This window comes from Myxocyprinus asiaticus, chromosome 2 (genome assembly GCF_019703515.2).
Source record: "Myxocyprinus asiaticus isolate MX2 ecotype Aquarium Trade chromosome 2, UBuf_Myxa_2, whole genome shotgun sequence".
NCBI lineage: Eukaryota > Metazoa > Chordata > Actinopteri > Cypriniformes > Catostomidae > Myxocyprinus > Myxocyprinus asiaticus.
In genome coordinates this window covers 17,697,859-17,725,539 of record NC_059345.1, presented here as the reverse complement: position 1 = coordinate 17,725,539, position 27,681 = coordinate 17,697,859, and the positions used below count along the sequence as shown (strand labels likewise).

Below are 27,681 nucleotides of genomic sequence, written 5' to 3'. Positions count from 1 at the left end.
TCTGGCCAAACTGAGCAGATTTTATTTTTAAATCTGACAAAATTAAACCAGTTTTTGTAACACATTTTATTTTACAAACAGCACCCCATACAGCTATTGCCAAATAGCTTATAATGTAGTATGCAAGTTAACAAGACAGTGCAAGCCAAACTAGAGAGGTGTGAAAGTGTGAGACATGGCTGTGAACCTTATGGGGTTTCAGTAATGAACCTAAGATGAGGTGACAATGAGTGAAAGCATACTAACATAACTGCTTAGTTAGCAAACAGTAGCCCATATTGTGCTCCTGAACAATTCAAGAGCAAATTACTCTCAATCAAAAATGTATTATTAATTACATCAAACTGACTGTGGTTCACAACTTCTAAAAGCTATTCCTACTGCCGCCAAAGAGTGTCAACAGTTAGCTTTGCAGCTAAAAACATTTAGCTTAACATATTTAGATTTGCTCTTCCTCCTGACAAAAACCCCAGATTACACCAGTCTAAGGAGTTGTACTGGTATTAGCTGACCACCAAGCTGGGTTTTAGTGGTCAGGCTGGCCTGGTTTAATAAACCAGCTGAACATTAGCTTGGCCAGGTTGGGAAACCAGCTAAACCAGCCAAGACCAACCAACCAAACCACTTTAGGCTGATTTAAGCTGTTTTTATTTTATCTTATTTTAATTTGTAATATTTGGTAATTGTTTGGCAAAAAACTGTATCACTTAAGAGAAAATTTTGTCCTGACCCTCTGAATTTAAGCAGCAACCCTGTTTAACCTTGAATGCATTTACAGTGCTGTGAAAAAGCATTTTTCCCCTTCCTGATTTCTTCTATTTTTGTGTATTTTTCATACTAAATTGTTTTAGATCTTCAAATGAGATATAACATAAAACAATAAATACAAAATACAGTTTTCAAATATTTGTATTTTTTTCTTAAAGCAAAAAATGTATCCAACACCTATATCACCCATGTGAAAAACTAACTGCCCCCTTAAACTTAATAGCTGGTTGTGCCACCTTTAGCAGCAACAACTGCAACCAAATGCTTCCGATAACTGGAGATCAGTCTTTCACAATGCTGTGGTGGAATTTTGGCCCAATCTTCTTTGCAGAACTGCTTTAGTTCTGCCACATTGGAGGGTTTTCGAGCATAAACTGCCCGATTAAGGTCCTGCCACAGCATCTCAATCGGGTTCAATCAGGACTTTGACTAGGCTACTCCAAAACTATAATTTTGCATCTTTTGAGCCATTCAGAGGTGGACTTACTCCCATTGTCTTGCTGCGTAATCCAGTTGCACTTGAGCTTCAACTCACGGACTGATGACCAGACGTTCTCCTTTAGGATTTTCAGGTAGAGAGCAGAATTAATGTTTCCCTCAATTATTGCAAGTCGCCCTGGCCCGGAAGCAGCAAAGCATCCCCACACCATCACACTACCACCACAATGCTTGACTGGATAGGTATGATGTTCCTTTTTCACACCAAATGTAACGGGACACCTGTCTTCCAAACAGTTCCACTTTTGACTCATCAGTCCATAGAACATTCTCCCAAAAGCTTTGAGGATCATCAAGGTGTGTTCTGACAAAATTCAGATGAGCCTTAATGTTCTTCTGGGTTAGCAGTGGTTTTCGCCTTGCCACTCTTCCATGAATGGCATTTTTGACCAATGTCTTTCTGATAGTGGAGTCATAAACAGTGACCTTTATTTATGCGAGAGAGGCCTGCAGTTCCTTGGATATTGTCCTTGGCTTTTTTTGTGACATCCTGGATGAGTCGTCGCTGTGCTCTTGGAGGAATTTTGGAAGGTCGGCCACTTCTGGGAAGGTTCAGTACTGTGCCAGGTTTTCTCCATTTGGAGATAATGGCCCTCACTGTCGTTCTTTGGAGTCCCAGAGCCTTTGAAATACCTTTCTCAGACTGATGTATTTCAGTCACCTTTTTCCTCATCATTTCTGGAATTTCTTTCGACCTTGGCATAGTGTGCTACTGGGTAAGACCTTTTAGCCAACTTCATGCTGCTGAAAAAGTTCTATTTAGGTGTTGATTTGATTAAACAGGGCTGGCAGTAATCAGGCCTGGGTGTGTCTAGTCCAGCTGAACCCCATTATGAATGCAGTTTCATAGATTTGGGGATTTAGTAACTAAGGGAAATACTTTTTCACACAGGCCCAGTTGGTATTGGATAACTTTTTTGGCCTCAATAAATAACATTATCATTTAAAAACTGTATTTTGTGTTTACACAGATTGCCTTTGTTTTATGTTAGATTTTGTTTGAATTTTTGAAACAATTTAAGATGAGCTATAAATGGAAACAGAAGAAATCAGTATACTTTTTCACAGCACTGTATATATGACAAAAATGCAATGATCTAAATAGGAAGGAGTCGTGCCGGTATTTGCAATATTGTATATTTTACATTCTTAATCCTATACAAAAAGGTCCAGAAACCATTCCAAACTAACATATTCAAAAGAGATTGCCAGATATTGATTTAAGGAAATATGCAGTAGACTGCTTTCATGTTGAGGAAAATCTATTTTTTATAGGGATTATAACCTGATATGTCTCCATCAGTTATAGCCTTAAAGCCATGATGATTGACAGGCAAATAGGCTAATCTCACCTAAAAATCAAGTCTAGCTAAATATCATGTCAGTGTCATGTAAAATACATCTATAGTGACCTATGCTAATCATATTGCTGTCTATTGTGTGGGCTTCAAATTGCTCATAAATAACAAAAATGGTATCTATCCACTATTTTTCTCTATTTTCTTTCTCACATGAAATATCTGCAATGTTTAAATGTAATTGCAGCTTTGCACCATTAGATGGCAAAATTGTGTCAAGTGTTGCCATTAGTGAATGGTAGACTATTAAGACTAACCAACATTTAGACTAAGAATGTTTAAATAGGCTGATTCTGTGTATTTTTAGTGTAGTTATTTTAAAAGTTATTTCATAGCGTTACACATTTTACATGCATTTACAATGCATTCATGTCACACATCCAAAACAAATTAACAACCAAGACCTTTCTGTCAGACAGCACAATTAATATTTAATAGCATACTCAAGCAAGACATCACACAGAGGGGTTATTTTAAAGTTATCACAGCTCACTGGGCAGACATTTCCACTGGGACATGTTCTCGGGTAACATCGCCTGACTGAGTGATGAAATTCTGTCAGGACAGATATCTTCAAGAAAAATTCCACCATGATAAGATGTTTACTTTCGTTTTTTCTTTCCTATTTTTTATTTTTTATTTTTTATTTTTATACAATTGTTTTTATTAATCTGTTTAATAAAATATATAGGTGACACCTCCTATGAAACATGTATACAAAAAGCATTATAAATGCATTAATAATGCCTTTTAAAATCCATTGAAATCCATTACACAGTTTGTTATAATAAATACTTTCAACCACAGTTATAATACATTATAATACCTCTCACCTATTTATGCGTATACATGAATTAACTCTGCATGCTTGTAATATTGTAATGCATTATGACAACACCTGATATAACACCAGCAATGTGGTATTGCTCACGTGTTTAAATGCATTACACTATGTAGTTTTAAGCAATAATCAAATCATTATAACTGTGGTTAAAAACATACCACTGAATACAAGGTGTATTATGAGGCATTATGGACACATTATAATTACTAAGAATATTTTACAGTGCCTTATATATACAGCTATATTTAATATAATAATAATTTTAATGATTTAATACTGATCAGTGTTTGTTGCAATGGATACACTGTAGTCAGTTTTATACATATACACATACACATACATACTGTATATGGGTAAGGACACAAAATAGCATGCAGAAAGTAAGTGAGGAAGAGAAGGGTGATGTCAAGCAGGTTGAAAGGAAGGAAATGCACAGGAACACAAGATGGGAGTGAAAGTGCTACCTAGAAGACTTTTTCTGACCAATGGAAAACTTGAGTTTACTCTGAGAGGCATCCCTAAATCAAAAGAAGAGAAACATGAATGGAAAGAGATAAAGAGAGAGAGAGACAGCCAAACATAGACAGCAATGACTGAGAGAATGAAGACAAATTGAGACATATTGCTTAAAATGCCAAATAAATCCACAAACAATCCATACAACATATGCAGGCAGTATTAATTATGTTTCTTAAGATCTGAGCTTTTGTACAGACAGACAGACAGACAGACAGACAGAGAGACAGAGAGACAGAGAGACAGACAGATAGATAGATAGAAAGAAAGACAAATATATAGGCAGACAGACAGACAGACAGACAGAAAGATGGACAGATAGATAGATAATCAAAAGAAAGAAAGAAAGAAAAAAGACAGATATATAGGCGGACAGACAGACAGATGGACAGATAGATAGATAATCGAAAGAAAGAAAGAAAGAAAGAAAGACAGATATATAGGTGGACAGACAGACAGACAGACAGATGGACAGATAGATAGATAATCGAAAGAAAGAAAGAAAGACAGATATATAGGCAGACAGATAAAATACAAGCAATACTCATAGTAATAATGAGGATCCACATTACCTGGACTGCATTTCCGCCTGGGCTTTGTGTGTGTGTGAGGCTGAGGTGTGTGTCCCATGCGAGGAGGAGATCAGCTGGGCTGGGGCGCTGCTCTGCTGGCTTAAGGGCGCGTGTGCGTGTTGCGTGTGTGTCTGTCGATTTGCCTGCTGCTGCTGCTTGTACCGTGACAGGCTAAAGAAAATCCCCAAGATAGCTTTCAGATTTCCATTCCGGATCTCTGAGAGAGGACAAGATGTTAAACAAGAAGAAGTTGTTTAGTATGGTGGAGAAATCTCAAGTCAGTTTTAACTTTGATGACACTTTTTGCTCAAAGTAATTTGTTGCACTTACTACAAAGACAGTCTCTGTAAAACCTACAATCATTATGTTAGCAGCTCAGATCCTAAACCAGCATAAGTAGTCATTTAGTCAGACACTTTCATCCAAGGTGACTTACAGTACACTTATTACAGGGGCAATCCTGCTGGAGCAACCTGGGGTTAAGTATCTTGCTCGAGGGCCTCATGGTGATAGCTCGCTCCTTGTGGAAATCGAACCTACAACCTTCTTTTTATCATCTCTGAGCTGTAACCATTGTGCCACCACCAATCAAGTGGGTGATTATAAAAGCATCCCTTTTACAGTATACAGTATTTATCTATACTGTCTTAGAGTCACTGATATACTACAGTGGGGTAAATATTCTAAAAGGCTTTTCACATAATGCTTGACCTTTAGTTAAAGTTATAGGTACACTCTCAATAAAAAAAGGTGTTACCTCTAAAGAAATCAAACCTTGAATAGTAATTTGAAACATATGTATAAAATAATGAGCACTCACATGAGATAAAAACTCCAGTCTTATCAGTATCCTTGGAAAGCTGTTTAAATCTACTTGGAGAGGGTAACCTCATGGAGGCTGCCATGTTAGGATCACATGACCAGCCAAATGCTACTCATTTAATCTCAGTAACTTCCCTGAAATTGGACCCTTTCACTCATGGATTAAATTAATCATGGCTGACTGTAAATAGTACATTTCTACAATGGCATTGGAAACTGAAAACTATCTATTTTCAATGATGCTGCTTCCATGCCCCTAGATGTCAGTGTAAGTCCATGATGACATAAACAAAAAATTACTGAGTTCACCTTTAAGGCCACTTTTAACCCTGATTAATGAAGCCCAGTGGTAGAATGTAATGGCAAGTTATTTAGCCATAGACAACCAATCATAAACTAAACAATACTTGCCTCTGTAAAAAAAAAAAAAAAAAAAATTCTTTGTTTTGTTTTGTTGTATGTTTTAGAAGATTTAAAGACAATATGAAATCAAAATTGACTTACTTTCTTAGTATTCCAAAAATATAAAAAATAAAACGTCTGTCTTCATAACAGGGGTGGACTGGGAAGAGAAATCGTCCCTGGATTGGAAATAAAAACCAGCCCAAAAGATGTTGAGGAGGGGCCGTTTCGTGGCCGGTCCACCGGGAAAAGTCCCGGTTCTCCATATGGCCAGTCCGCCCCTGCTTCATAATCTTTAATGAAAATTTAATAACTTGCTCCACCTCTGAAACTACTTTCCTTTTTGTCTGACATTACCTTTTATTTTTCAACCCCTCCGCTCAATCCATGTCTCTTCTGGTATGTTACTCCCAATTACTCTCAATCAATTCCTGATGAATAAAATCAAGTCCTGCCCTATATTTGTTCTTGTTAAATGTCCTCACTTTGAAATTATGGAAGTAAAATGGGTTGTGAAAGCAGTTTCATGTTGACTTTAAGAAAACCAGAGCAGAATTACAAACATTTTATTTATCTTAAAACAAGACTTAATATCTTATCCCATTTTGTTTGACAAGTACATAAATCACGTTTTAAGAATGTTTAGATAATTTTACAGGAAAACAAGACAAAAATACTTGTCTTAAAAATAATTTTTTGCTGTGTGCACAAATGGACAAGCAGTTATTAAAAAAGGTTGCTCGCTGTGTTCAGTACTTGTCCAATAAATGTTTTTACCTCTTAAATCTCCAAAAAAGTACATTAAACTAGAATTTACAAATGAACATTCGTAAATGAAATCCTGAAAACTGACAACCCAGGATTACGTAACAGCCGAGGGTAAAGTATGAATGGTGTGAAACATGGAACAAGAACCAAGGAACATGTTAACCTACAATTAAAAATGATTTAAAGTGTGTAAATCACATTTGCTGCTTAGTAATTGACTCAGCAATCAGCTGATATTAAATCTTAATTCTGAAGTCTTGATGGTGCTGTGAGATCTTGAAATGTACTTTTACCTTCAGCTGATAGTCCCTGTATGTTCACACCTTTGGCTGCTAAGAAGCTCAGACAGACATCAATGTTCTCAATCTAGAGAGAGAGAAACAGAAAGAATGATAGACATTAATGTAAAGCTTTTTTTCTTTTTTTTGTTTTAATTACCAGAATTGTTGGCGGACAAACCACATACAAATAAAAACACCAAAAAGGTCCTAAAATCACCTAAAACACACACACACACACACACACACACACACACACACACACACACACACACACACACACACACACAAAAAGCCTGATTCAAGTTAAAACCATGCTGTGTCCTTACAGTCAAGATTAAGGCTGATGTTTACCCTGTGGCTGAACATGGGGCAGGACATTCACTCTAGAAGGTGTATTGTTATCAGAAAGCATAGATTTGTTGCTCAGTCAAAGCAGTATGCAAAGCCTTTGCTCCCAATCACTGAGGGCGTTCCATTTGCCCTGTTGCTAGGAGACACCAACAAGGCCACGGTGCTGATCCAGACATGTCCTAGTGTCACTCAAATCAGTGCATAAGCACACCTGATTGGCTGAGAGGAGAGTGATGTAATAGGCAATACATAAATTCAAGTGCCCCCTACTAGTAATATGCTAATCTTATTTATGATACTCTAGGGTTCAAGTTTTTCGATTTGTTTGCCTTGAAGATATCATCCATAATTATGGCTGGCCTGTTCAATTTGTGGAGCTAAGATTTCACATGTATTAAATGAAAATGAAAAACAATAAGCTGAAAAGAAAAGATAGTTTCTTGAACACACCTTATATTAGCCAAACTCAGTCAGCATTTAAGGAATTTTGTAAATAAACAAAGAGATCAGTTTTAAAGGGATAGTTCACCCAAAAAAGCTCTGTAGGTCCATTCAATGCAAGTGAATGGTGACTAGACCTTTCAAGCTCAAAAAATCACATAAAAGCAGCATAAAAGTTATCTATGTGACTCCAGTGGTTAAATCCATGTCTTCAGAAGCAATATGATAGTTGTGGGTGAGAAACTGATCAATATTTAAGTCCTTCTTTACAATAAATCTCCTCTTTCACTTTCAAATTCTGAAAGTGGAGTTTTATAGTAAAGAAGGATTTAAATATTGATCTGTATTACACCCAAATCGATTGCATCACTGGAGTCATATGGATTACTTTTATGCTGCCTTTATGTGATTTTTGGAGCTTGAAACGTCTGGTCACTATTAACATGCATTATATAATCCTACAGAGCTGAGATATTCTCTACAAATATTTGCTTGCGTTCTGCAGATGAAAGAAAGTCATACACATCTGGGATGGCATGCAGGTGAGTAAATGATGAGAGAATTCTCATTTTTGGGTGAACTATCCCTTTAACTAACCATCAGTGAATAATGGGAGCTCCCAGAACACAAACATACTCCGTCACTCTCAAATATAGAAACACAGCTTTCTAGGATACTTGATTCTGATTGGTCAATTTCTGCATTCTGTGGTCAAATATTTTGGTATAATCACCACTAAACTGTATAGTTGACTGCTGTTCCAGGTAATCGATAACATACAAAGCTGTACTAGTTTCATGTCTTTAGTATCACAATGGTCTCTTTAGGAATGCATGATATATATCGCATTTTTAGAAATACTGAAAATGTGCATACCACAATATGCATATCGCAAGGGTTTGCAATAATGGAATGATTTTAATCCTTCAAAAAGTAACTTTTATGGTGATGCAGATAGCAGAAAATAGACTGGTCATGTTATTGTCACTTGGTGTGTGACATTCCCCATTCATTTTCTCCACTGTTATTTCAACATTAACAGACAGGGTTGTACAGTAATACAGTGAGTTGTACTGTATCTTTCAACATACCCTCTGATGTTCATTCATGTTTTTTTCTACATATAGCGCAGGCCTAGTCTACATTTTTTTCTCACATAATTTCAAACTATATATTATTACAATATCAATATATTTATGTTCTTTTTTTTTCTTTTTTTTTTTGGTAAGCAGCTGTGTAGTAAGCAGAATAATGTTCAGTCAGCCAGTCAATAACACAAAACAGACCCCTTCAGGATGATATGTGTCGGAGTTTGTGTCGGGGTTTATTTTGCGATAATGACCAGCTGGCTGACTGTAGATTGTCCCAAACAAATCTAGGGCCTTTACATACATACATTATGTATATATAATGTATTTCGACTAGGTAGCCCAGTCCCTATGCATAAAATACAGAAGGATGTGTCCATATAATTCAGTATGTACTCAAAAAATTGGTCATTTGCCATGGGTTAGTCAGCACAAGTGTCAGTTATGTCAGCCATAGTAACAAATTTCTGCCTCACTGGTCATATCCCTGTTGCTGGCAGACAACTGTTGCCGGCCAGCAGGGTCAATGGAGATCTAGAAATGTGAGGAAAGAATCTGTCCTTGCCCTGTTCTAGATTCCACTAACCCTTTGAAGGGACCCCATCCCAGAAATCCAGGACTAAAAATAACATTTCTAAATAAAAATATATTCAAGAGAGGATCTGCCTCTCTCTCTCTGTCTCTGAAAACTGAAAAATCACAGAGACTATTCTGTAAGTCAAGATGAATACATTATAAAAAGGGGTGTGGGGCAATTTGGCTTTCAAAAAATATATATATAACTGCACACTCTCTTACAAGTTTATTTTATTACCAACGTTTCGGCAAAGGCTTGTTGCCGAAACATTGGTAATAAAATAAACTTGTAAGAGAGTGTGCAGTTATATATTTTTCTTTTGAAAGCCAAATTGTTCTAACTTGCACCTCCAAACTTAAAGTGTGCATTTGCTCAAGTGTCTCTCTAAAAGAAGCAATTTGGCTTTAGCATGACAAATTTGACTCTGTGATAGTTGTTCAGGTTATGCATGGCAGCAAAAACTGCTCTGAATGAAATTCCAATAATAGCTGCATTAAAGACTCACTGGGTCAACAGAAATGAGAACCTGGTGGAGTAAGAGCAAACAACTGATCACAGAGCCATGAAAAGCACACTTCACCAAAACAAAACATAGTATTTATACGCACAGCCACAGAAATTCACTCGTGAAAAACACTCAACTGCTATGTGCTGTTCAATGGCCAATGCAGATATTAATATAAAGAGCGGTGTACCCAATGACCAATATACAGTAATATTGATATATGCATAAAACTTAATGACAGCAAATGAGATTACAAACTAATTACATTAATTTGAACAGTTCTTCTGAATTAAATTTACTCAAAAAAACAAAAGAGAGAGAGAGAGAGAGAGAGAGAGAGAGAGAGAGAGAGAGAGAGAGAGAGAGAGAGAAGATATTAAAACAGAAATTAATATCTAATGACAAGTTAGATTTTGGAACTGACAAAAGAGGGAAGGTAACACTTTTGGTAACTGGCCACAGTTACTGGACGATTAAAAAAAACAAAAAAAAAACAAATCACATTTTAACTCCAGGTTAATTTGTACAGAGAGCAAAATTCCCATTTTCCAAATAGAGTATCTACAAACTTAATGTACCATAATGAAGTTTATACTGTTTATACTTCATTAGTACTATAAATATACAATTAAATAAATATTGCCTGAAATACTCCAGAAAATGTTTAATTACCCCTAAATGAGTAGGAGAACATGCAATTTATGTCCATTTTACTATAAAACAAAGTTCCAGTCTTAAACTACATTGCTGTAAAAAAGTATTTGCCCCCATTTCTTCTGTTTTTGTGTATATCGCATACTAAATAAAAAAAAAAATTAAAACAAAATCTAACATAAAACAAAGGCAATCTGAGTAAACACAAAATACAGTTTTGAAATGATAATGTATTATTATTGAAGCAAAAAATTTATCCAATACCAACTGGGTCTGTGTGAAAAAGTAACTAAATCCCAAATCTATGAAACTGCATTCATAATGGGGGTCAGCTGGACTAGACACACCCTGATTACTGCCAGCCATGCTCAATCAAATCAACACCAAAATAGAACTTTTTCAGCAGCATGAAGCTAGTAGCATACTATGCCAAGGTTGAAAGAAATTCCAGAAATTATGACGAAAAAAGGTGACTGAAATTCATCAGTCTGGGAAGGGTTACAAAGCTATTTCAAAGGCTTTGGGACTCCAAAGAACCACAGTGAGAGCCATTATCTCCAAATGGTGAAAACTTTTCACAGTACTGAACCTTCCCAGAAGTGGCCGACCTTCCAAAATTCCTCCAAGAGCACAGCAACAACTCATCCAGGAAGTCACAAAAAAGTCAAAGACAACATCCAAGGAACTGCAGGCCTCTCTTGCATCAATAAAGGTCACTGTTCATGACTCCACTATCAGAAAGACACTGGACAAAAATGCCATCCATGGAAGAGTGGCAAGGCGAAAACCACTGCTAACCCAGAAGAACATTAAGGCTCGTCTGAATTTGCCAAAGCTTTTGAGAGAATGTTCTGTGGACTGATGAGTCAAAAGTGGAACTGTTTGGAAGACAGGTGTCCCGTTACATCTGGCGTAAATCACACACAGAATTCCACAAAAAGAATATCATACCTATCTGGTCAAGCATGGTGGTGGTAGTGTGATGGTGTGGGGATGCTTTGCTGCTTCCGGGCCAGGGCGACTTGCAATAATTGAGGGAAACATGAATTCTGCTCTCTACCACAAAATCCTAAAGGAGAACGTCCAGTCATCAGTCCGCGAGTTGAAGCTCAAACGCAACTGGATTATGCAGCAAGACAATGGGAGTATGTCCACCACTGAATGGGTCAAAAGAAGCAAAATTATGGTTTTGGGGTGGCCTAATCAAAGTCCTGACTTGAACCCGATTGAGATGCTGTGGCAGGACCTTAAACAGGCAGTTTGTAACACATTCAATGGAAAGGAGGAGGCTAGAACTGGCTTGATAACATAAATAATAATATAATAATAAACTTAACCAAAAAGACAAACACACACACAGGTGTCAGACAGCAGTCCGTAACTCTCTCTCTCAATGCCGTCTCCGGTCGGCCTTATCCCTCTCAGGCTTAATCAGACTAATTAGGGGCCAGGTGTGCGGTATCACGACCCGGCCCCGCCCTCCGCCCTGCCACACAGTTCATGCTCGAAAACCCTCCAATGTGGCTGAACTAAAGCAGTTCTGCAAAGAAGATTGAGCCAATATATATATATATATATATATATATATATATATATATATATATATATATATATATATGTTTTTTTCTTTTTACTGTATTTTGTGTTTACTCAGGTTGTCTTTGTTTTATGTTATTTCTCGTTTGAAGATCTAAAACAATTTAGTATGGAACATACACAAAAAAATAGAAGAAATCAGGCATTGTATATATAGTAAAAACTACAGTATACATGCTAAAAACTATACCAAACATGACACATACATCAGCTTTCCTGCTAATACTGAAACTATTCAACAGTAAAGAGACCGAAACCTTGTTAAACAACAGGTCGCATGTACTCAGAAAAGGACATATTTACTTACACTATGGCCTGTTGTGTGCTTTTCATAGTTTTTACAATCCGGATACGTTTGAACCAGAAATAACAAAATAGAAACACAAAGTATTTCAAGTACTTGGTTACTTACGATTTCACAACTAGCGTATTTCAGAAACAAACCAGGAAGTCCTTAAAACATCAAGAGGCTTGTACCCGAGTCAAGGTGTGTAATTTGCATCTCACCTTGCTGCGGGTTACCTGTTAGAAACTGTGTGAGTATATCTGCTCCTCAGCGGGTCAATAGTGATTAACACAGCAGGGCAGACCAGAGACAACTTCACACACACAGAACTATTGTCTGTCTCACACAAATAAACATGATTACACGCACACACATTAACATATACCGGACACATTCCTTCTATATGATGCTCCCTCACACACACTGTCTCTCTCATTATCTGTTTCTATCTCTCCCTCCCTCTCTATATACACTATATTGCCAAAAGTATTCACTCACCCATCCAAATAATTGAATTCAGGTGTTCCAATCACTTCCATGGCCACAGGTGTATAAAATGAAGCACCTAGGCATGCAGACTGCTTCTACAAACATTTGTGAAAGAATGGGCCGCTCTCAGGAGCTCAGTGAATTCCAGCGTGGTACTGTGATAGGATGCCACCTGTGCAACAAGTCCAGTCGTGAAATTTCCTCGCTACTAAATATTCCACAGTCAACTGTCAGTGGTATTATAACAAAGTGGAAGCGATTGGGAATGACAGCAACTCAGCCACGAAGTGGTAGGCCACGTAAAATGACAGAGCGGGGTCAGCGGATGCTGAGGCGCGTAGTGCGCAGAGGTCGCCAACTTTCTGCAGAGTCAATCGCTACAGACCTCCAAAGTTCATGTGGCCTTCAGACTAGCTCAAGAACAGTGCGTAGAGAGCTTCATGGAATGGGTTTCCATGGCCGAGCAGCTGCATCCAAGCCATACATCACCAAGTGCAATGCAAAACGTCGGATGCAGTGGTGTAAAGCACTCCGCCACTGGACTCTAGAGCAGTGAAGACGCGTTCTCTGGAGTGACGAATCACGCTTCTCCATCTGGCAATCTGATGGACGAGTCTGGGTTTGGCGGTTGCCAGGAGAACGGTACTTCTCTGACCGCACTGTGCCAACTGTGAAGTTTGGTGGAGGGGGGATTATGGTGTGGGGTTGTTTTTCAGGAGCTGGGCTTGGCCCCTTAGTTCCAGTGAAAGGAACTCTGAATGCTTCAGCATACCAAGAGATTTTGGACAATTCCATGCTCCCAACTTTGTGGGAACAGTTTGGGGATGGCCCCTTCCTGTTCCAACATGACTGCGCACCAGTGCACAAAGCAAGGTCCATAAAGACATGGATGAGTGAGTTTGGTGTGGAAGAACTTGACTGGCCTGCACAGAGTCCTGACCTCAACCCGATAGAGCACCTTTGGGATGAATTAGAGCGAAGACTGCGAGCCAGGCCTTCTCGTCCAACATCAGTGTCTGACCTCACAAATGCGCTTCTGGAAGAATGGTCAAAAATTCCCATAAACACACTCCTAAACCTTGTGGAAAGCCTTCCCAGAAGAGTTGAAGCTGTTATAGCTGCAAAGGGTGGGCCGACGTCATATTAAACCCTATGGATTAAGAATGGGATGTCACTTAAGTTCAAATGCGTCTAAAGGCAGATGAGCAAATACTTTTGGCAATATAGTGTATATCACTAATTTCCTAATAAACTGCTCCTTGTGTGTGTGTGTGTTTGTATGACAGAGGGTTACAGATGAACAGAAAGAGAGAGAATGTACAGTATGTAATTATGTGTGTGTGTGTGTTTGTGTGTGTGTGTGTGTGTGTGTGTGTGTGGGCTCAGTCTCTCAGATAAAATACATTCATATTGTCCATAATTGCTTAAGTCGGATGATGATTGACAGGTCACAGGATTTAGAACAGAATAGAAGTGAAATGGAATAAACAGAATGGATTAAAAAAAAATGTATCTGACATCCTCAATATTATATATACAAACCGTTAAAGAGGACCATATCATCCTTTCTTTCTGCTTACAATGTTAGTAAAGCTGTTTTGAACTAAAAAGAGTTATAATTGAGTTTTTTCTTACCATTCTCCCAACCTCTATCTGACCCTTAAAATTAAACTGGCTGTTTTTCAAGACTTTTATGTGAAGTGCCCTCTACACATGTGGAATGAGCATACACACAGGATGTGGGATTGCTGTCGCTGTACAATATAGTTGGTGCTGCCCTATCCTTCATTATCAGCCTCTTTTCAAAGCATTATTTGCTTAATAGAGTGCAACAGTCTGGTTCCGGAAGTAAAAAATCGTGTTAATTATTTCCATAGACGAATTGATTGGTAACACTATACAATAACATTAGCTAATGCAATATGAACTAACATGAACTAACAATGAGCAATTGTATTTATTAACGAACACTGACCAAGATTAATAATGCTGTAAAAATATAGTGTTCATTGTTAGTTCATGATACCTAAAGCATTAACTAATGTTAATGAAGGGAATTGTAAAGTGTTGCCAATTGATTTTAAAGATAACTTATAAACCTTTAAAGACAGACCTATTGTGAGCTCAGAGGTAGTTAATCGATGGTATATGCTTCTGTTGAATCCAACAGTCTGTGTTTTTTAATAATGCAATGAAAGACGTTAAGTACACAGTCTTGCACCTTTGACTTTTTGTCTGATTTTCAAATACGTTTTTGCTTCAAATCAAAGGTTGATTAGGGATGTGCTATGGTGGTTGACTAATCGACAAGTCGTCCAAAAACTCGATTAGTGGGGTCGAATACTAATATTAATATTTTTAGTGGTGGTGGTTTTAATAGGAGATGCAATTCTCAAATTAATTGAGAGAAGCAACTTCTTAGAGAGCGTTTTTGCGTGATGATTGCTTGCTGTGCTTAATAGTCAGCACAGTAAAAGCCTCAGCAAGAAGTTTTGTATCTTTAATGCTTTAAGTTTAGTCCATTTATGCACTGCTGCTATTACAGCCATCAAAGCGCTGCATAAACAACACATTACAAGACGATCGGAGGTTAAATCCTCTGCTGTGAGTAATGCTCCCGTATTTTTGAGGTCCTTTGGAGAGATTGAAGTCTTTTGCTGATTCTAGAATAGGAAGTTTTGAGTTCTGAAAGTTACAGTATGTTTATATGGTGTAATGAACTCTTTTATCTCAAAAGATCAAATACATTTGATTCCTCCATGATATGAACCCTATAATAAATAATACAGCAACATCACAAATGTGTCTTGTGCCAGAAACAGTAGCAGCGTTGAATAATTTATCTCACTGCTGTGTGATAAAACTTAACAAATTCATAACTGTTTCCTGTATAGTACTTTAGATCTCACTGGACTATGGTAGCAGGATAATAAAATAGATCATTTTAGATAGAGAGAGTGAAACAGAAGGGGAAAATGTGGGTTCTGACCAAAGCAGTTTTCATATACACAAAAATGGCCACATATGTAGCACACCACAATACTATCAGAGAACCATGGAACAATCAACTACAGTAGTAATCACAACATAGTTTGTATGGGGGAAAGGTCTCCTGAAATCAGATATCCTCTCTCTCGCTCTCCCTTTTTCTCTCTAACACACGTACACACACATACCCACCCACACAATAAAAACATAATGAATCTCGTCCAACTTGTCTTACATCACTTCACAAAACTACTCCAGGCCTCAATAAAATTACAGCAAAGAAAGACATAAACAACAAGCATTTAAGTAAAGTGGAGGGAAAACATAGGCAGTGACAGACAACTGCACAGAAGAATGTGCCCTGTGTTTTGATTCCCTCCACATCCTGAGCACACATCACACACTCAAAAATCTCCCATGATGATTGACAGAGAATCAAATTAGATTAAGATGCCAATCATTCCCCTCATATTTTCTTTCCTTAACTAACATAACTAAAGAAAATAGTGTCTTTAGAGGGAAAGTTTTACCTATTATAAGAAGGTAGAAGCATTTGGGAAACTAGTTTGAAAACAGTCATTACATTTGATATTTTGTTTGGTGATGCTAGTCGTGCAAAAGCTACATACAACCTGTTAGAAGTTATTTCTTTAGGAGTCACGGCCTATCAGTCACAGTAGCGCACATGCTCTAATATGTTAAGCTGTGGTGCTTATGTGGGCGATGCAAGTTTGAATCTAGTTTGTGTATTTGTTTGATTCATGTCTGATATAACTCAATGTAATGCAGGATAAGAAATTAGAACATATTCTCTGGTTTTGTGGAGCCAGAGAAAGACTCAGTTGAAGCAACGATCTTAGTAGGGAGGTGAACTCAAGTTAAGACACCAGGCATTGAGATTTGCTGTGTGCTTTAGCAGCCCTGTGTAAACAGCCCCCTGACACAACATGCTGCATATCTAACAAGCAGTTTACTTGGATGTGTCTGTGCTGTTGGGTGGTTTAAAGGGGATGGGGTGGTCTTAAAGGGATCAGACGGAATGAGCAGGTGTAAAAACAGCCACAGAAAAATCGTGTGTAATTGAAAGCCCCAAAGGTGTTTGCAGTGCAAGCTCAGGGTGAAAAAACAGCTGTTGAATGACACAAAAATGTCTTAATGGATAGCTAATATATTAGTTGGCTGATATCACTGGCCGAAACTGACACTCTGCATATATTTAGAAAATACTTTTAATACAGCAATAGCCTATAACAGGACTAGCAATCAAAGCATACATGCTAAATTTGTTTATGTGTAGGCTATATTGGCAAACAGTGCATACAAATGCTAGTGCAAGTCTATATTTACAACACATTCAAAGCACATTCTGTTTCATGCACTGGCTGCTTATGGTAGCAGCCTTCATGACACAAAGTATTAAACTATTGGTAACTTTTTACCTTGTCCTTTAAATACTGGTTTGACTCTAATTAAAGTTAAAGACCCCATGAAAACAAAATCAAAGCTGTGTTGCTTTTAGGGCTGGGTATACATACAGATTTCCCGATTGGTTTAAAATCACAAGCTCTCGATTCGATTTGATTCCAATTTCGATTCAGTATCAATTCATGTGGGTATATTTCAGTTATAATGTCCCTTTTGCTAACACATGAAATAAATGATCTCCCAGCTAATTATGTGAATTATACAGGGGACCTTCTAACTAGGTTCAATATGAACATATTAAATTTACTAATTATATATTAATGGGGTTAGTTTTAATAGTTTTTCATCATTTTGGTCACATTTTAGCATTTTAAAAATGAACAAATCAATGTATTCAATAAATATAATATTAATGTATCAATAAATATAATATTACATTGCATATATTATATTTTGCTACATTTTTATTGTTTAATTGCATAATTTGTACTATTTACAGGTATTTACATTGATTCGTTGAACACGTGCTAAAAAACGGTACTGTCTCTTTAAGGGAATCCTGCATTTCTGTAAACGGCGTATTTAAACAAGCACATGTTAACGAGAGAGACTCGAATGGCTTTATCTCATCTATGCTTGCATGATTAGAATTACATTTTTATGATCAACAACTGTCTGTAGAGAACATAAAGTGAGACATTATTCAGTGACAATGGTTCGCGTGTATCTCGTCTTTGGACTCACATTAAACGGAACAACTTTTACTATCAACACGCAGTGAAAAAATCTTGCTGCTGAATACTCCACCACTATACTACACAATTAATTCAATGGTGAGTGAAATCTAAACATTTACCAGCCAGTTGCCAAATATATACAGTTTTAGTCGCATAGCGTGAAATTTGGTTGCAAATGCAAGTGATTTCCTCTAATTGTAGTGGATGGTTGCGCATAGAAAAAAAAAGATTGATCTTGAGATTTAAGAATCGATAGCGAGATCGTTCAAATTAAGATTGCGATGCATCAGAAAATCTATATTTTTACCCACCCCTAGTTGCTTTTATCCATGTCTTTTGGCTTTGCAACCATTTGTATGTAAGTGTTCCCATTATGACAAAATTTGCCTTTAGCAGGTAACATATTTAAATGCCTCCCAGGAAAGATTACCTGGCCACAATGCTGGTCTGACAAAACAATTGTAATTAATGGTGAATGTGGCAACAATTGAAACTCCTGTGAAGAAAGCACCTTGCAAATGTGAGCTGAAGGCTTTACCATCACCCCATACTGTGTGAATATGTGCTTTAGTTTAGATATAAGTGTTGGACTGAGGTTTGCTAACATGGTAAAGCTAATGGCAACACATTGTGTTTTTGCCGATAAATAAAGGTCAGCTGTACAGACAAACCACACTCAGGCTTGCTTGACACTAGCAACGGCACAAGATAAGTATGTATTTTGCGTTCAAACAGGTGGACAAAGCACAATCCCAAATGCAGGGATCTCGAGACGTATTATTAAGTTTCAAACTACGTTTAACTTGACACAGTGACCTAAAAACTCTGTTTGTTAAGCAACACAAACAAAGTGAGTTGCTCCAAAAGCGTCCGTCTGACGCAAATGTACTTAGACACGTCCTTAAAAAAGCCCTATAATAAGTCTACCTTGGACAGGTTGATGAATTCAATCTGCAAAATAGACTGTAAAAAATTGGACTGTAGTCCAATTATAGGTTTATGTTCAATAATATGTAAATAAACAATATATTGCCCTCTAAAGACACTTTTTGTGTTAAATTTTCAATGCTTTACTCATCTGCTACAATAATGCAATGCATTTTAAGTATTATGCATTACTATATTTATAATATATATTCTATTTGTTATTAATTAAATGTAACTATATTATTTAATCATTATATATTTAAATATTATTATGAGGGCCTTTCTCAGCAAATATTTATATATCAGATTATTTGCAATTAATTATTTGTCATATCATGTAATTAATTCAATTAAAAAATGTAATCAATTGACAGCCATAGTCTTCAGTTGCACTAATGCACTAATCCAACAATTGGATCAATTTGTTGCGAAGGAAGTGGTTAGAATTCATTCATTTAGAAAGTGTCTTCATTATGTTTGTACACGGTAAATGCTGTCAAGTGTGTTTTGTCATAAACTAAAGGCTACTGGCTACTTAAAAAATGACATGCCCTTTGATGAGATACACCCTAGTTTCCTGTTTCAAGTGAGTATGGGAAATAGAAGAGAGTCTGCTAAAGTGGATTAGATAAATGTGTTACCTCTAAGTACTAACTGTTTCATAAAAGTTAGCATATGCCATGTTAGTAATAATTAAGCACCAGTGGAGGTCCCCCAAAGCTATTGTGACAAATGTATTCAAATGTTATTCCTTGGTATACAATTTGAGGCAAAAGTCCTCCCCCTGTTGATAAGCTTAATGTGTTTATATATTTAACCAACTGAATGATAAGGGTTAAGTAGCATGTCAGCAATTAGCGATCACAGAGATATTACTCTGCAGAAAGGATATTTATGGTAATCAACATGAGTGCTTCCATGTCCAGTCTAAGCTCTTCCTAGAAGCCCATTCACTGAGCTGGGCTTCACTGATTGTACAATTCCAGCTCTCGATAAAAACACACAATGATAACATTTGCATAATGGCTTTGCTTGCACCTGCTTCCAGCAGTGCTATAGTCTTTGCTTCATAGCTGAGGAGACATGCACACACAAACAAATCCGCTCAATTGAATTTAAACAGCTTCAGCTTTACAACAAACATAGAAACATTGCACTGAATGCACAAATACAAAATTCCTGCAGAGACACACAAAAGAAATGCATATACTGTACACACAAATACCATTCCCCCAGCTGAGTTACTGAAAAGGAGAAGAGTGGATTCAAAAAACCAGCATATTCACAGTTACAGAATCAGACAAAGTAGTGAGCAAAGAAAAGAAAGAGAGGCAGAAACAGCAAACCCTAAATTATGTGTGTGAAAGTGCCACATTACAATTAAATTAGCTGTGGACAGAGCTAACTGATGAAGAGAGCCAGGGAAAGAGGAAGTCTGTGAGAGATATCAATGAGAAAGAGATCAGCTTGTTTGGTAAGACAATTCAGGCCCCTGCCATTCAATAACATAACCCCAACCCCCATATTAGACCATCAAATCCACAGTTCCTGCTGAAAAGACCAGATTAGAACAACATTAAAGGAATAGTTCACCCATAAAATGAAAATTCCCCCATCATTTACTAACCCTCATGCCATTCATGATGTGGTTTAATCCATGTCTTCTGAAGCGACCTAATAGGTTGCAAAATGTAAAGTAAAAAAAGATACATTTTGGTCTGTTCTCACCCAAAACCAACTGGATCGCTTCAGAAGACAAGGATTAAACCACTGGAGTTTTATGGATTACTTTTATGATGCATTTATGTGCTTTTTGGAACTTCAAAGATTTGGACCCCATTCACTTGCATTGTATGGACCTATAGAGCTGAGATATTCTTCTAAAAACTTTGTTTGTGTTCAATAAAAGAAAGAAAGTCATACACATCTGGGGTGGCATGATGGTGAACTATCCCTTTAATTAGTACAGGTTGGTTTATGCTGGTTTGGTGCTAGTCTAGCTGAGGGACCAGCATAGCCATGCTTTTCACCAGCAAAATTTGGTGGTTAAACTGGTTGACAAACATACTCTCATAACAATATGTCCCTATAGCAACTTTTTGCCTGCGCCACCAAGATGAGTCCCATGGTCCATATTGTAAATATCACTCTGGTGCCGTATTCAACTAATTTCGGAGGATTTCAGTACTTTACCCAAAGCTAAATTTTAAAATGAAATGAAAATTCTGTCATCATTTACTAACTGCTTTTTCATCACTTCAGTTTTACCGTTTTTTATCGTGTAACTTTCGGAGGACTTTAAATATACTTTAAAAGTTGTTTGGAATACTTTTATAGTGCTTTTTTGCCATTTATTGGAATAAATTATTGTGACTACTTGTATCTGCTTGATCAGTTTATTTAGTTGACAATTGGTTAGGTTTAGGCATAGGGTTGGGTTAGGTTCTCAAAAATATGTATATAATAGTGTAATGTAACTATAATTATTCTGACTGTAAATTGATCTGCCTGTTACATGTTTTATATTGTTGAAAAGTGGTTAGGTTTAGGGTTAGAGTTAGGATTAGGGTTTGGAGATTTTTTTATATGTATAATAAAACATATTGGAAATAAATATGTGATTGTAACAGTCTAAGGACGGCAAGGAGGAGGCGGGAACCGGCTGAACAGTAAACATAAGTTTAATAAAAACTCAACACAAAAACACAAAACGAACACGCATGCAGCACGGCCACGTGCGTCTCCAGCTGCCCCTTATCTCGCTCTTCTGCTGATCAGCCGATTCAGCGCCGGCCGTGCTCCATCATGGCCTGGCCACGTCCTCCTCCTTGTCACAGTGATAATATTGAAAGATTGCCGAGCCTGTGACGGAATGCACCAAACTAAGTTCAGAACGGAATGACGGTAACGTTGTCATGGTACGCTTTGCTTATGAGACTGACCTGGGTTGACCAACAAGGTCTTTCTGGTGAAGCTGGTTAATACCTTTGATTTCTCATTTGTCGCTCCTAGATAGCAATCAGATTAAATGAAGAGCAAATGTAGACTTTTGCTTGAGTCTTCTGCTTTTCAGATTTTCCTCTTCAAAAAGAGACCCCAGTAATTTCACGTGTCTCTTCCTGGGATTCAAAAGAGATCTCAACAATGTCTCAAACTGTGCTCAGATTCCCCAAGATACCAAAGTCTGCAATCTAAGGTCAGAAATTTTATATGAACTCAAACATTTCTCATCAGATTATTTCATGATCAAACTACGGGTTATGCTATCCACATCACTTTTATTCCTCTATACTCTTACTGAATGTTAACAATAGAAATGTACTTAAAAACTCCATTATGTCTCTGGGCCTATGATAGAGCAAACTCTGAGCAATAACATTTTGCTCTGGGCAGTGTCCAAAACTCAACACACTGTATGCTGGTTTCAGGAGGGTTTCACCACTGCCTAAACAAGAACAATGTTTCTTCAAGCCACAATTATGATTCAAACCTCAAACATATGTACAGACTTTAATGTTCAGTCTACCATACAAACAAACCCTTTGAAAATTATTCCTCTGTTCCATCCAATAAGGCACAACTGCCGCCTTTGTAATTGAGACAAGAAAACTAACTATTGCCTCTGATTTTTGAGTGATACTACTGTCAGAGATACCCAGACTTCAAGAGTTTGTTTTACTAGGCTTTGGTATGGCTTAAATAGCTCTTTATATCTGTAATCTGGTCGCTCTTTCTCGAAACCTATATATTTACCAATGGTTTTTTGAGTTTTTTTTTTTAAGTTTCTGCCAAACTACTTCCCTTAAATTAGATGTTTATAAAGGGAGACCACAAGAGTAATACTAACAGTATTAGAATGCACATCCATAAGCCAAGCGTGCTGGCAACATCAGTAAGAAGGCTGTGGAGATTTTACGTACAGCTGATGTATTAGTGTTTTTTGGGCAGATATAGCATTGCCTAGAAACACCCACATACTCCCACAGTCATTATAAAATTACACAGGCAGTAAAATTGACAATTAAAACACTAAAAGAAAAAAGGACCTTACCATCTGAGAACGACTCTTAGGGCATCTATTAATATCTTCAATCTTCTCATTTGCTGATGTGTCCAAAGAGATAGAGAGAGAGAAAGAGAAAGAAAATAGGATTAGATCAGGTGAAGAAGAGAGGAATTAGAGAATACCTGAGCTGTTGGCCTCAAATGCAGTATGTCCTTTCTGATCTATGTGGTGGACAGATTTTTTACCCTAATGTGGAAACTAAATCCTGCTTGAGCAACTGTGCAGCAGGGCCTGCTGAGATGTGACTGCTTTGGGGCTTTCCTCAGGGTGACTGCTCCCCACCCTGTATCCCGGAGCCCAGCCCCCCTGCAGCAGCTGAAACAGGGACGTTCACTTACAGCTGACAACTGCACACACAGCTACAATGACAACTACATGCCTACAGGAATCACTAAACCTTCTAGGCTGTGGGAAAAATGCCTTAGGAATGTGTATGTCAGGTGAGTAAGCATGCAAGTCAGACATGCAGACACATCTTGGAACTTTTGTCCTAATTTTGGACTATGAGTGTCTAAAATTTAAACAATTGGCTGGGGGAACAGCCATGTATCCTAAATAATTTGTTATATAATCACAGTTTAATTTCTATTATGTTGGCCAAGCTGAATAAATTTGTAGCTGAGGTTGACCGCAGACAGTAGCGGATTTAGGCATGGGTGACGTGCCGTTGCCCAGGGTGGCATCTTGCGGGGGGGGGGGGGGGGGCGGCGGCATCTTGCAGTGGGGCGGCACGAGGCACCCACACATTCCCCCTCAACAACCCCCCCCCCCCCCCCCAACAAATTTGGGGGCGTGTTGAAGCGGGTTTCGCCCAGGGCGCCATACAAGCTAGAACCGCCACTGACTGCAGAGGTCTGAAGTAGCCTATACAGTGCCTCAAAAAGTATCTGGACACTTCAAGGAATATTCCGGGTTCAATAGTTCAGCTCAATTGACAGGATTTGTGGCATAATGTTGATTACCACAAAAAAATTATTTTGACTTGCCCCTCCTTTTCTTTTAAAAAAAAAAGCAAAAATCTGGGTTCCTGTGAGGCACTTACAATGGATGTGAATGGGGCCAATCCATAAATGTTAAAATACTCACTATTTCAAAAATATAGCCACAAAACATAAACAATATGTGTGTTAATATGATTTTAGTGTGATAAAATCGCTTACTAACATTTTCTGTGTAAAGTTATATTCGATTTGACAAGTTTGTTACCATGATGATGTAATGTCAACAAACCCTAAAATGTCAGTAAAAACGATGATTTAAACAAAGTTACAGCTTTTAACAGAAGAATTAATGTAAGTGCTTTTGTAAAATTATTAGCTTCTCATTTCTGCCTTTAAACCTTCCAAAAATTGGCCCCATTCACTTCCATTGTAAGTGCCTAAATGGAAAACAGATTTTTGCTTTTTTTAAAGAAAAGGACTGACAAGTCAAAATAATTTTTTTGTGGTAATCAACATTATGCTACAAATGCTGTTGATTGAGCTTAACTTGTATAGAACCCAGAATATTACTTTATGCCAAAATTAAAAATGTAGGAATGTCATTGTATTAGATAAGAAAATATTATCCGTCAGATAGGGCAGGTCTGGTTTCAGGTTCAGCTGGCCTCTGTGTCATTCCCTTGAGACAAAAAAATTTTTTTTAGATAGCACAAGAGGCCTAAGTGGGATGGCCACATTGATGAGTCTCTAACAGAGATGTTATATAACACCAGTTTACCATTCACTGTACTTTCCGCTGTGAAGTAACTGAAAGCTTTCCGACTCTTACAACACATTTTAGAAGCCCAGAGGTAAAGAAAAATCTATTTTAAATCAGCCTTGGGAACAGTTGTTGACAGGGATCAGTTTCCTTTCTGACCATTGGGAAAAATCTTTTTCTAGTTCTGGTTGTGCGTTGACATGCACAATTTCACAGATAATGTAACTACTAACATTACAATTAAAAACATTAAATGATCATACTCCCTCCCATTGGGTGTGTCTACAAAGGCCACACCAGTTGCGGCAAGACTGTGACAGTAATATCATAAAATGTAATAAACATAATTTAAGTCTAATAAATGCATACTTTGAGCACAGTCTGACCATTTGATGTACATAAATAAACATCATAAATAACTTCACTTTCTATGCTATAATAAATCTAATTTTAGTCTAATAAAATGCACTGCTTTGAGCACACGTTTATTGTTTAAAATTTAAATAAACATCAAAAATTACTTTTTAATACTTTGAATACTTTGAATACTTTCTAATGTATTTCTAAAATCCAATTTTAGTCTAATAAATGCATACTCTGAGCACATAATTATTGGTTTAACTTAAAATAAATAACTAAATAAATAGACAAATAAACAAACATCAAAGCTAACTTCACTTTCTAATACTTTAAAAAAGTTTCTAATGTATTTCTAAAAACATTTGCTACAATGATTCCAATTTGAGTCTAATAAATGCACCCTTTGAGCACATAATTATTGCTTAACCTTAAAATAAATAACTAAATAAATAGATAAATAAACAAACATCACAAATAACATTTTGGTTAAATGTTTGCTACAATGATTCCAATTTGAGTCTAATAAATGCATACTTTAAACACATGGTTATTGCTTAAACTTATAAATAAACAAACATCAAAGATAACTTCACTTTCAAATACTTAAAAAGTATTATGTATTTCTCAAATAATTTGCAATAATAAATCCAATTTTAGTCTATTACAGGTAAATGGATATTTTGAGCACACAATGATTGATTAAAATAAAAATAAACATCACAAATAACTTCACCTTCTAATTTTATTTATATATTTATAAAATAATATGCTAAAATAAATCATTTTAGTCTAATCTTTGAGCACACAATACTTGCCTAAACTTAAAATAAATAAATACATATTTGATAAAAGCATTAAATTAATAGAAAGTTGATATAAACTAACAAATGATGGTATCAATTACACCTTCTTATGTATTTAAAAATAATTTAGTTTAATAAATGAAATGTTAATCTAATATAGCCTATGCATATTTTGAGCAGAAAAGTACCACACAATACTCTCCCACTACTATTTGTTAAACTCCCCAATCAACTCTTTCTGTCTGTCAGCAGAGAGACACAATCGCTCACCGATAACCTGGATGATCTCAGCCAGCAGCACGCCATCACTCACGTCCTGCTGCAGGTCTTTGATCAGACGCTTCTGTCCGGATTTCGCCAAGTAGTGATTTGCCCAGTCCGTGTAGATCTGTGCAACACAGGAGGGAAAAGATTGCTTAATAATCCATCCATCAAAAAACAAGGAGTTTAAACAACTTTGATTTAATAGTGAAGACAGTTTGCTCTGCCGTGTCCGTGCTCTATTCAAATCAGCTCTATTGTGTCACGTCTTCAGCACTGATGCTCAAATTCTCCAGTTTGACATCACAGAAAAGCCCTTTCACTGGGGCTATGGGGCAGGAGGAGAGAGACCCCGAGGGTGCTTGAATTAAATCACTGAATGGGTTTGAAAGGAGTCATGCTTTGTTTGCTGTTTCAAGTGGATCTCTCCACTGGACAGACTTAGAGACTAAAACCATAATGCTTGTTTGATAAAATAAATGAAAAGCTTCCTCTAAACATGTCTATAGTGGTATAAAACAGTCAAACCTTGAAAACCAACTAAATTTTGACATTATTTCAGTATCTTCTCTAACAAAAAAGTACTAAAAAGTAGCCTTCTTCAACCCAATGGTCTAGAGATTTTTCATCTATGTATACAGGCATTACACACTAACAATCAAAGACAAAATATTAGTCACACACATTCCTACAGGAGGCGAAAGTGCTTGCTGTGTGGTGTGTTTCATGATTAAATTAAGACTAAAGGTATTATTGCTGTTTTACTCGTGTGATGAATCAGTATATTACAGCTGGTAAACAACAGATGCACCCTGACTCCTCATACCCTCAATATAAAAACACACTCTCTCTGGTGGCATTTATTCTTACAGTTCTGCATCAGGGTAAACAACAACACAGAATCACATCTTTCAAGTAAACAGAGTAAGATTGTTTAGGAGTGGAGAAATGTACAAATCCAGTTCATGCTTTGAAGTTTTATGGACTAAATGAGTCAGTTGTAATTAAAGGTGAGGTGAAGACAGTAGTTGTCAGTCAATGTGAAATGAGAGTGAAGGTAAACATGCCCTCAAGGAACAAAAAGAAGAATTACACATGACACCTGTGTCAGACTGTGAGCCAAGTCTTAAAACCATCTCTGTGTAAACACCACAGTATCTTTTCATGTCAAGAGACATGCTGGTCAAAATGAGTACTGGTAATGTATTTTGTTCAACTGGTTATCTTATTACTTGCATAACATTATTACTTCATATGTCTTAAGTTAACTTATTACACAGCTCTGTAGAATACTTGATTCTGATCAATCGTGGCAGTCTTGACCAGTAAACTAATCTAATCTAATTGACCACTGTCCTAGGCATCACTCCTCTTTCTTTTCACATAACAATATAATTTAACACAAATCAATATAGCATGTACATTTATTTATTTGGTAAGTAGCTGTTTAATGAGGATAATGTCCTGTATTACAATAAAGGAATATTCCGGGATCAATACACGTTAAGCTCAATCGACAGCATTTGTAGCATAATGTTGATTACCACAAAAAAATTATTTAGTCGCACCCGTCCTTTTGTTAAAAAAAAAAAGAAAA

The 27,681-nt window shown here is 36.9% G+C and overlaps 1 protein-coding gene across 1 annotated transcript in view; it reads right to left on the bottom strand.

The window, feature by feature from the left end:
• Window positions 1–27,681, bottom strand: part of LOC127413258 (neuron navigator 2-like) — a 117,314-nt gene that overhangs the window by 86,013 nt on the left and 3,620 nt on the right. Inside the window, exons 2-6 of the mRNA XM_051650238.1 lie at window positions 26,094–26,211; window positions 22,945–22,997; window positions 6,842–6,914; window positions 4,557–4,773; window positions 3,933–3,986 (exon numbers count right to left, since the gene is read on the bottom strand). Of these exons, the coding sequence (XP_051506198.1) occupies window positions 3,933–3,986; window positions 4,557–4,773; window positions 6,842–6,914; window positions 22,945–22,997; window positions 26,094–26,211 (515 nt within the window). The remainder of the gene's footprint in view (window positions 1–3,932; window positions 3,987–4,556; window positions 4,774–6,841; window positions 6,915–22,944; window positions 22,998–26,093; window positions 26,212–27,681) is intronic.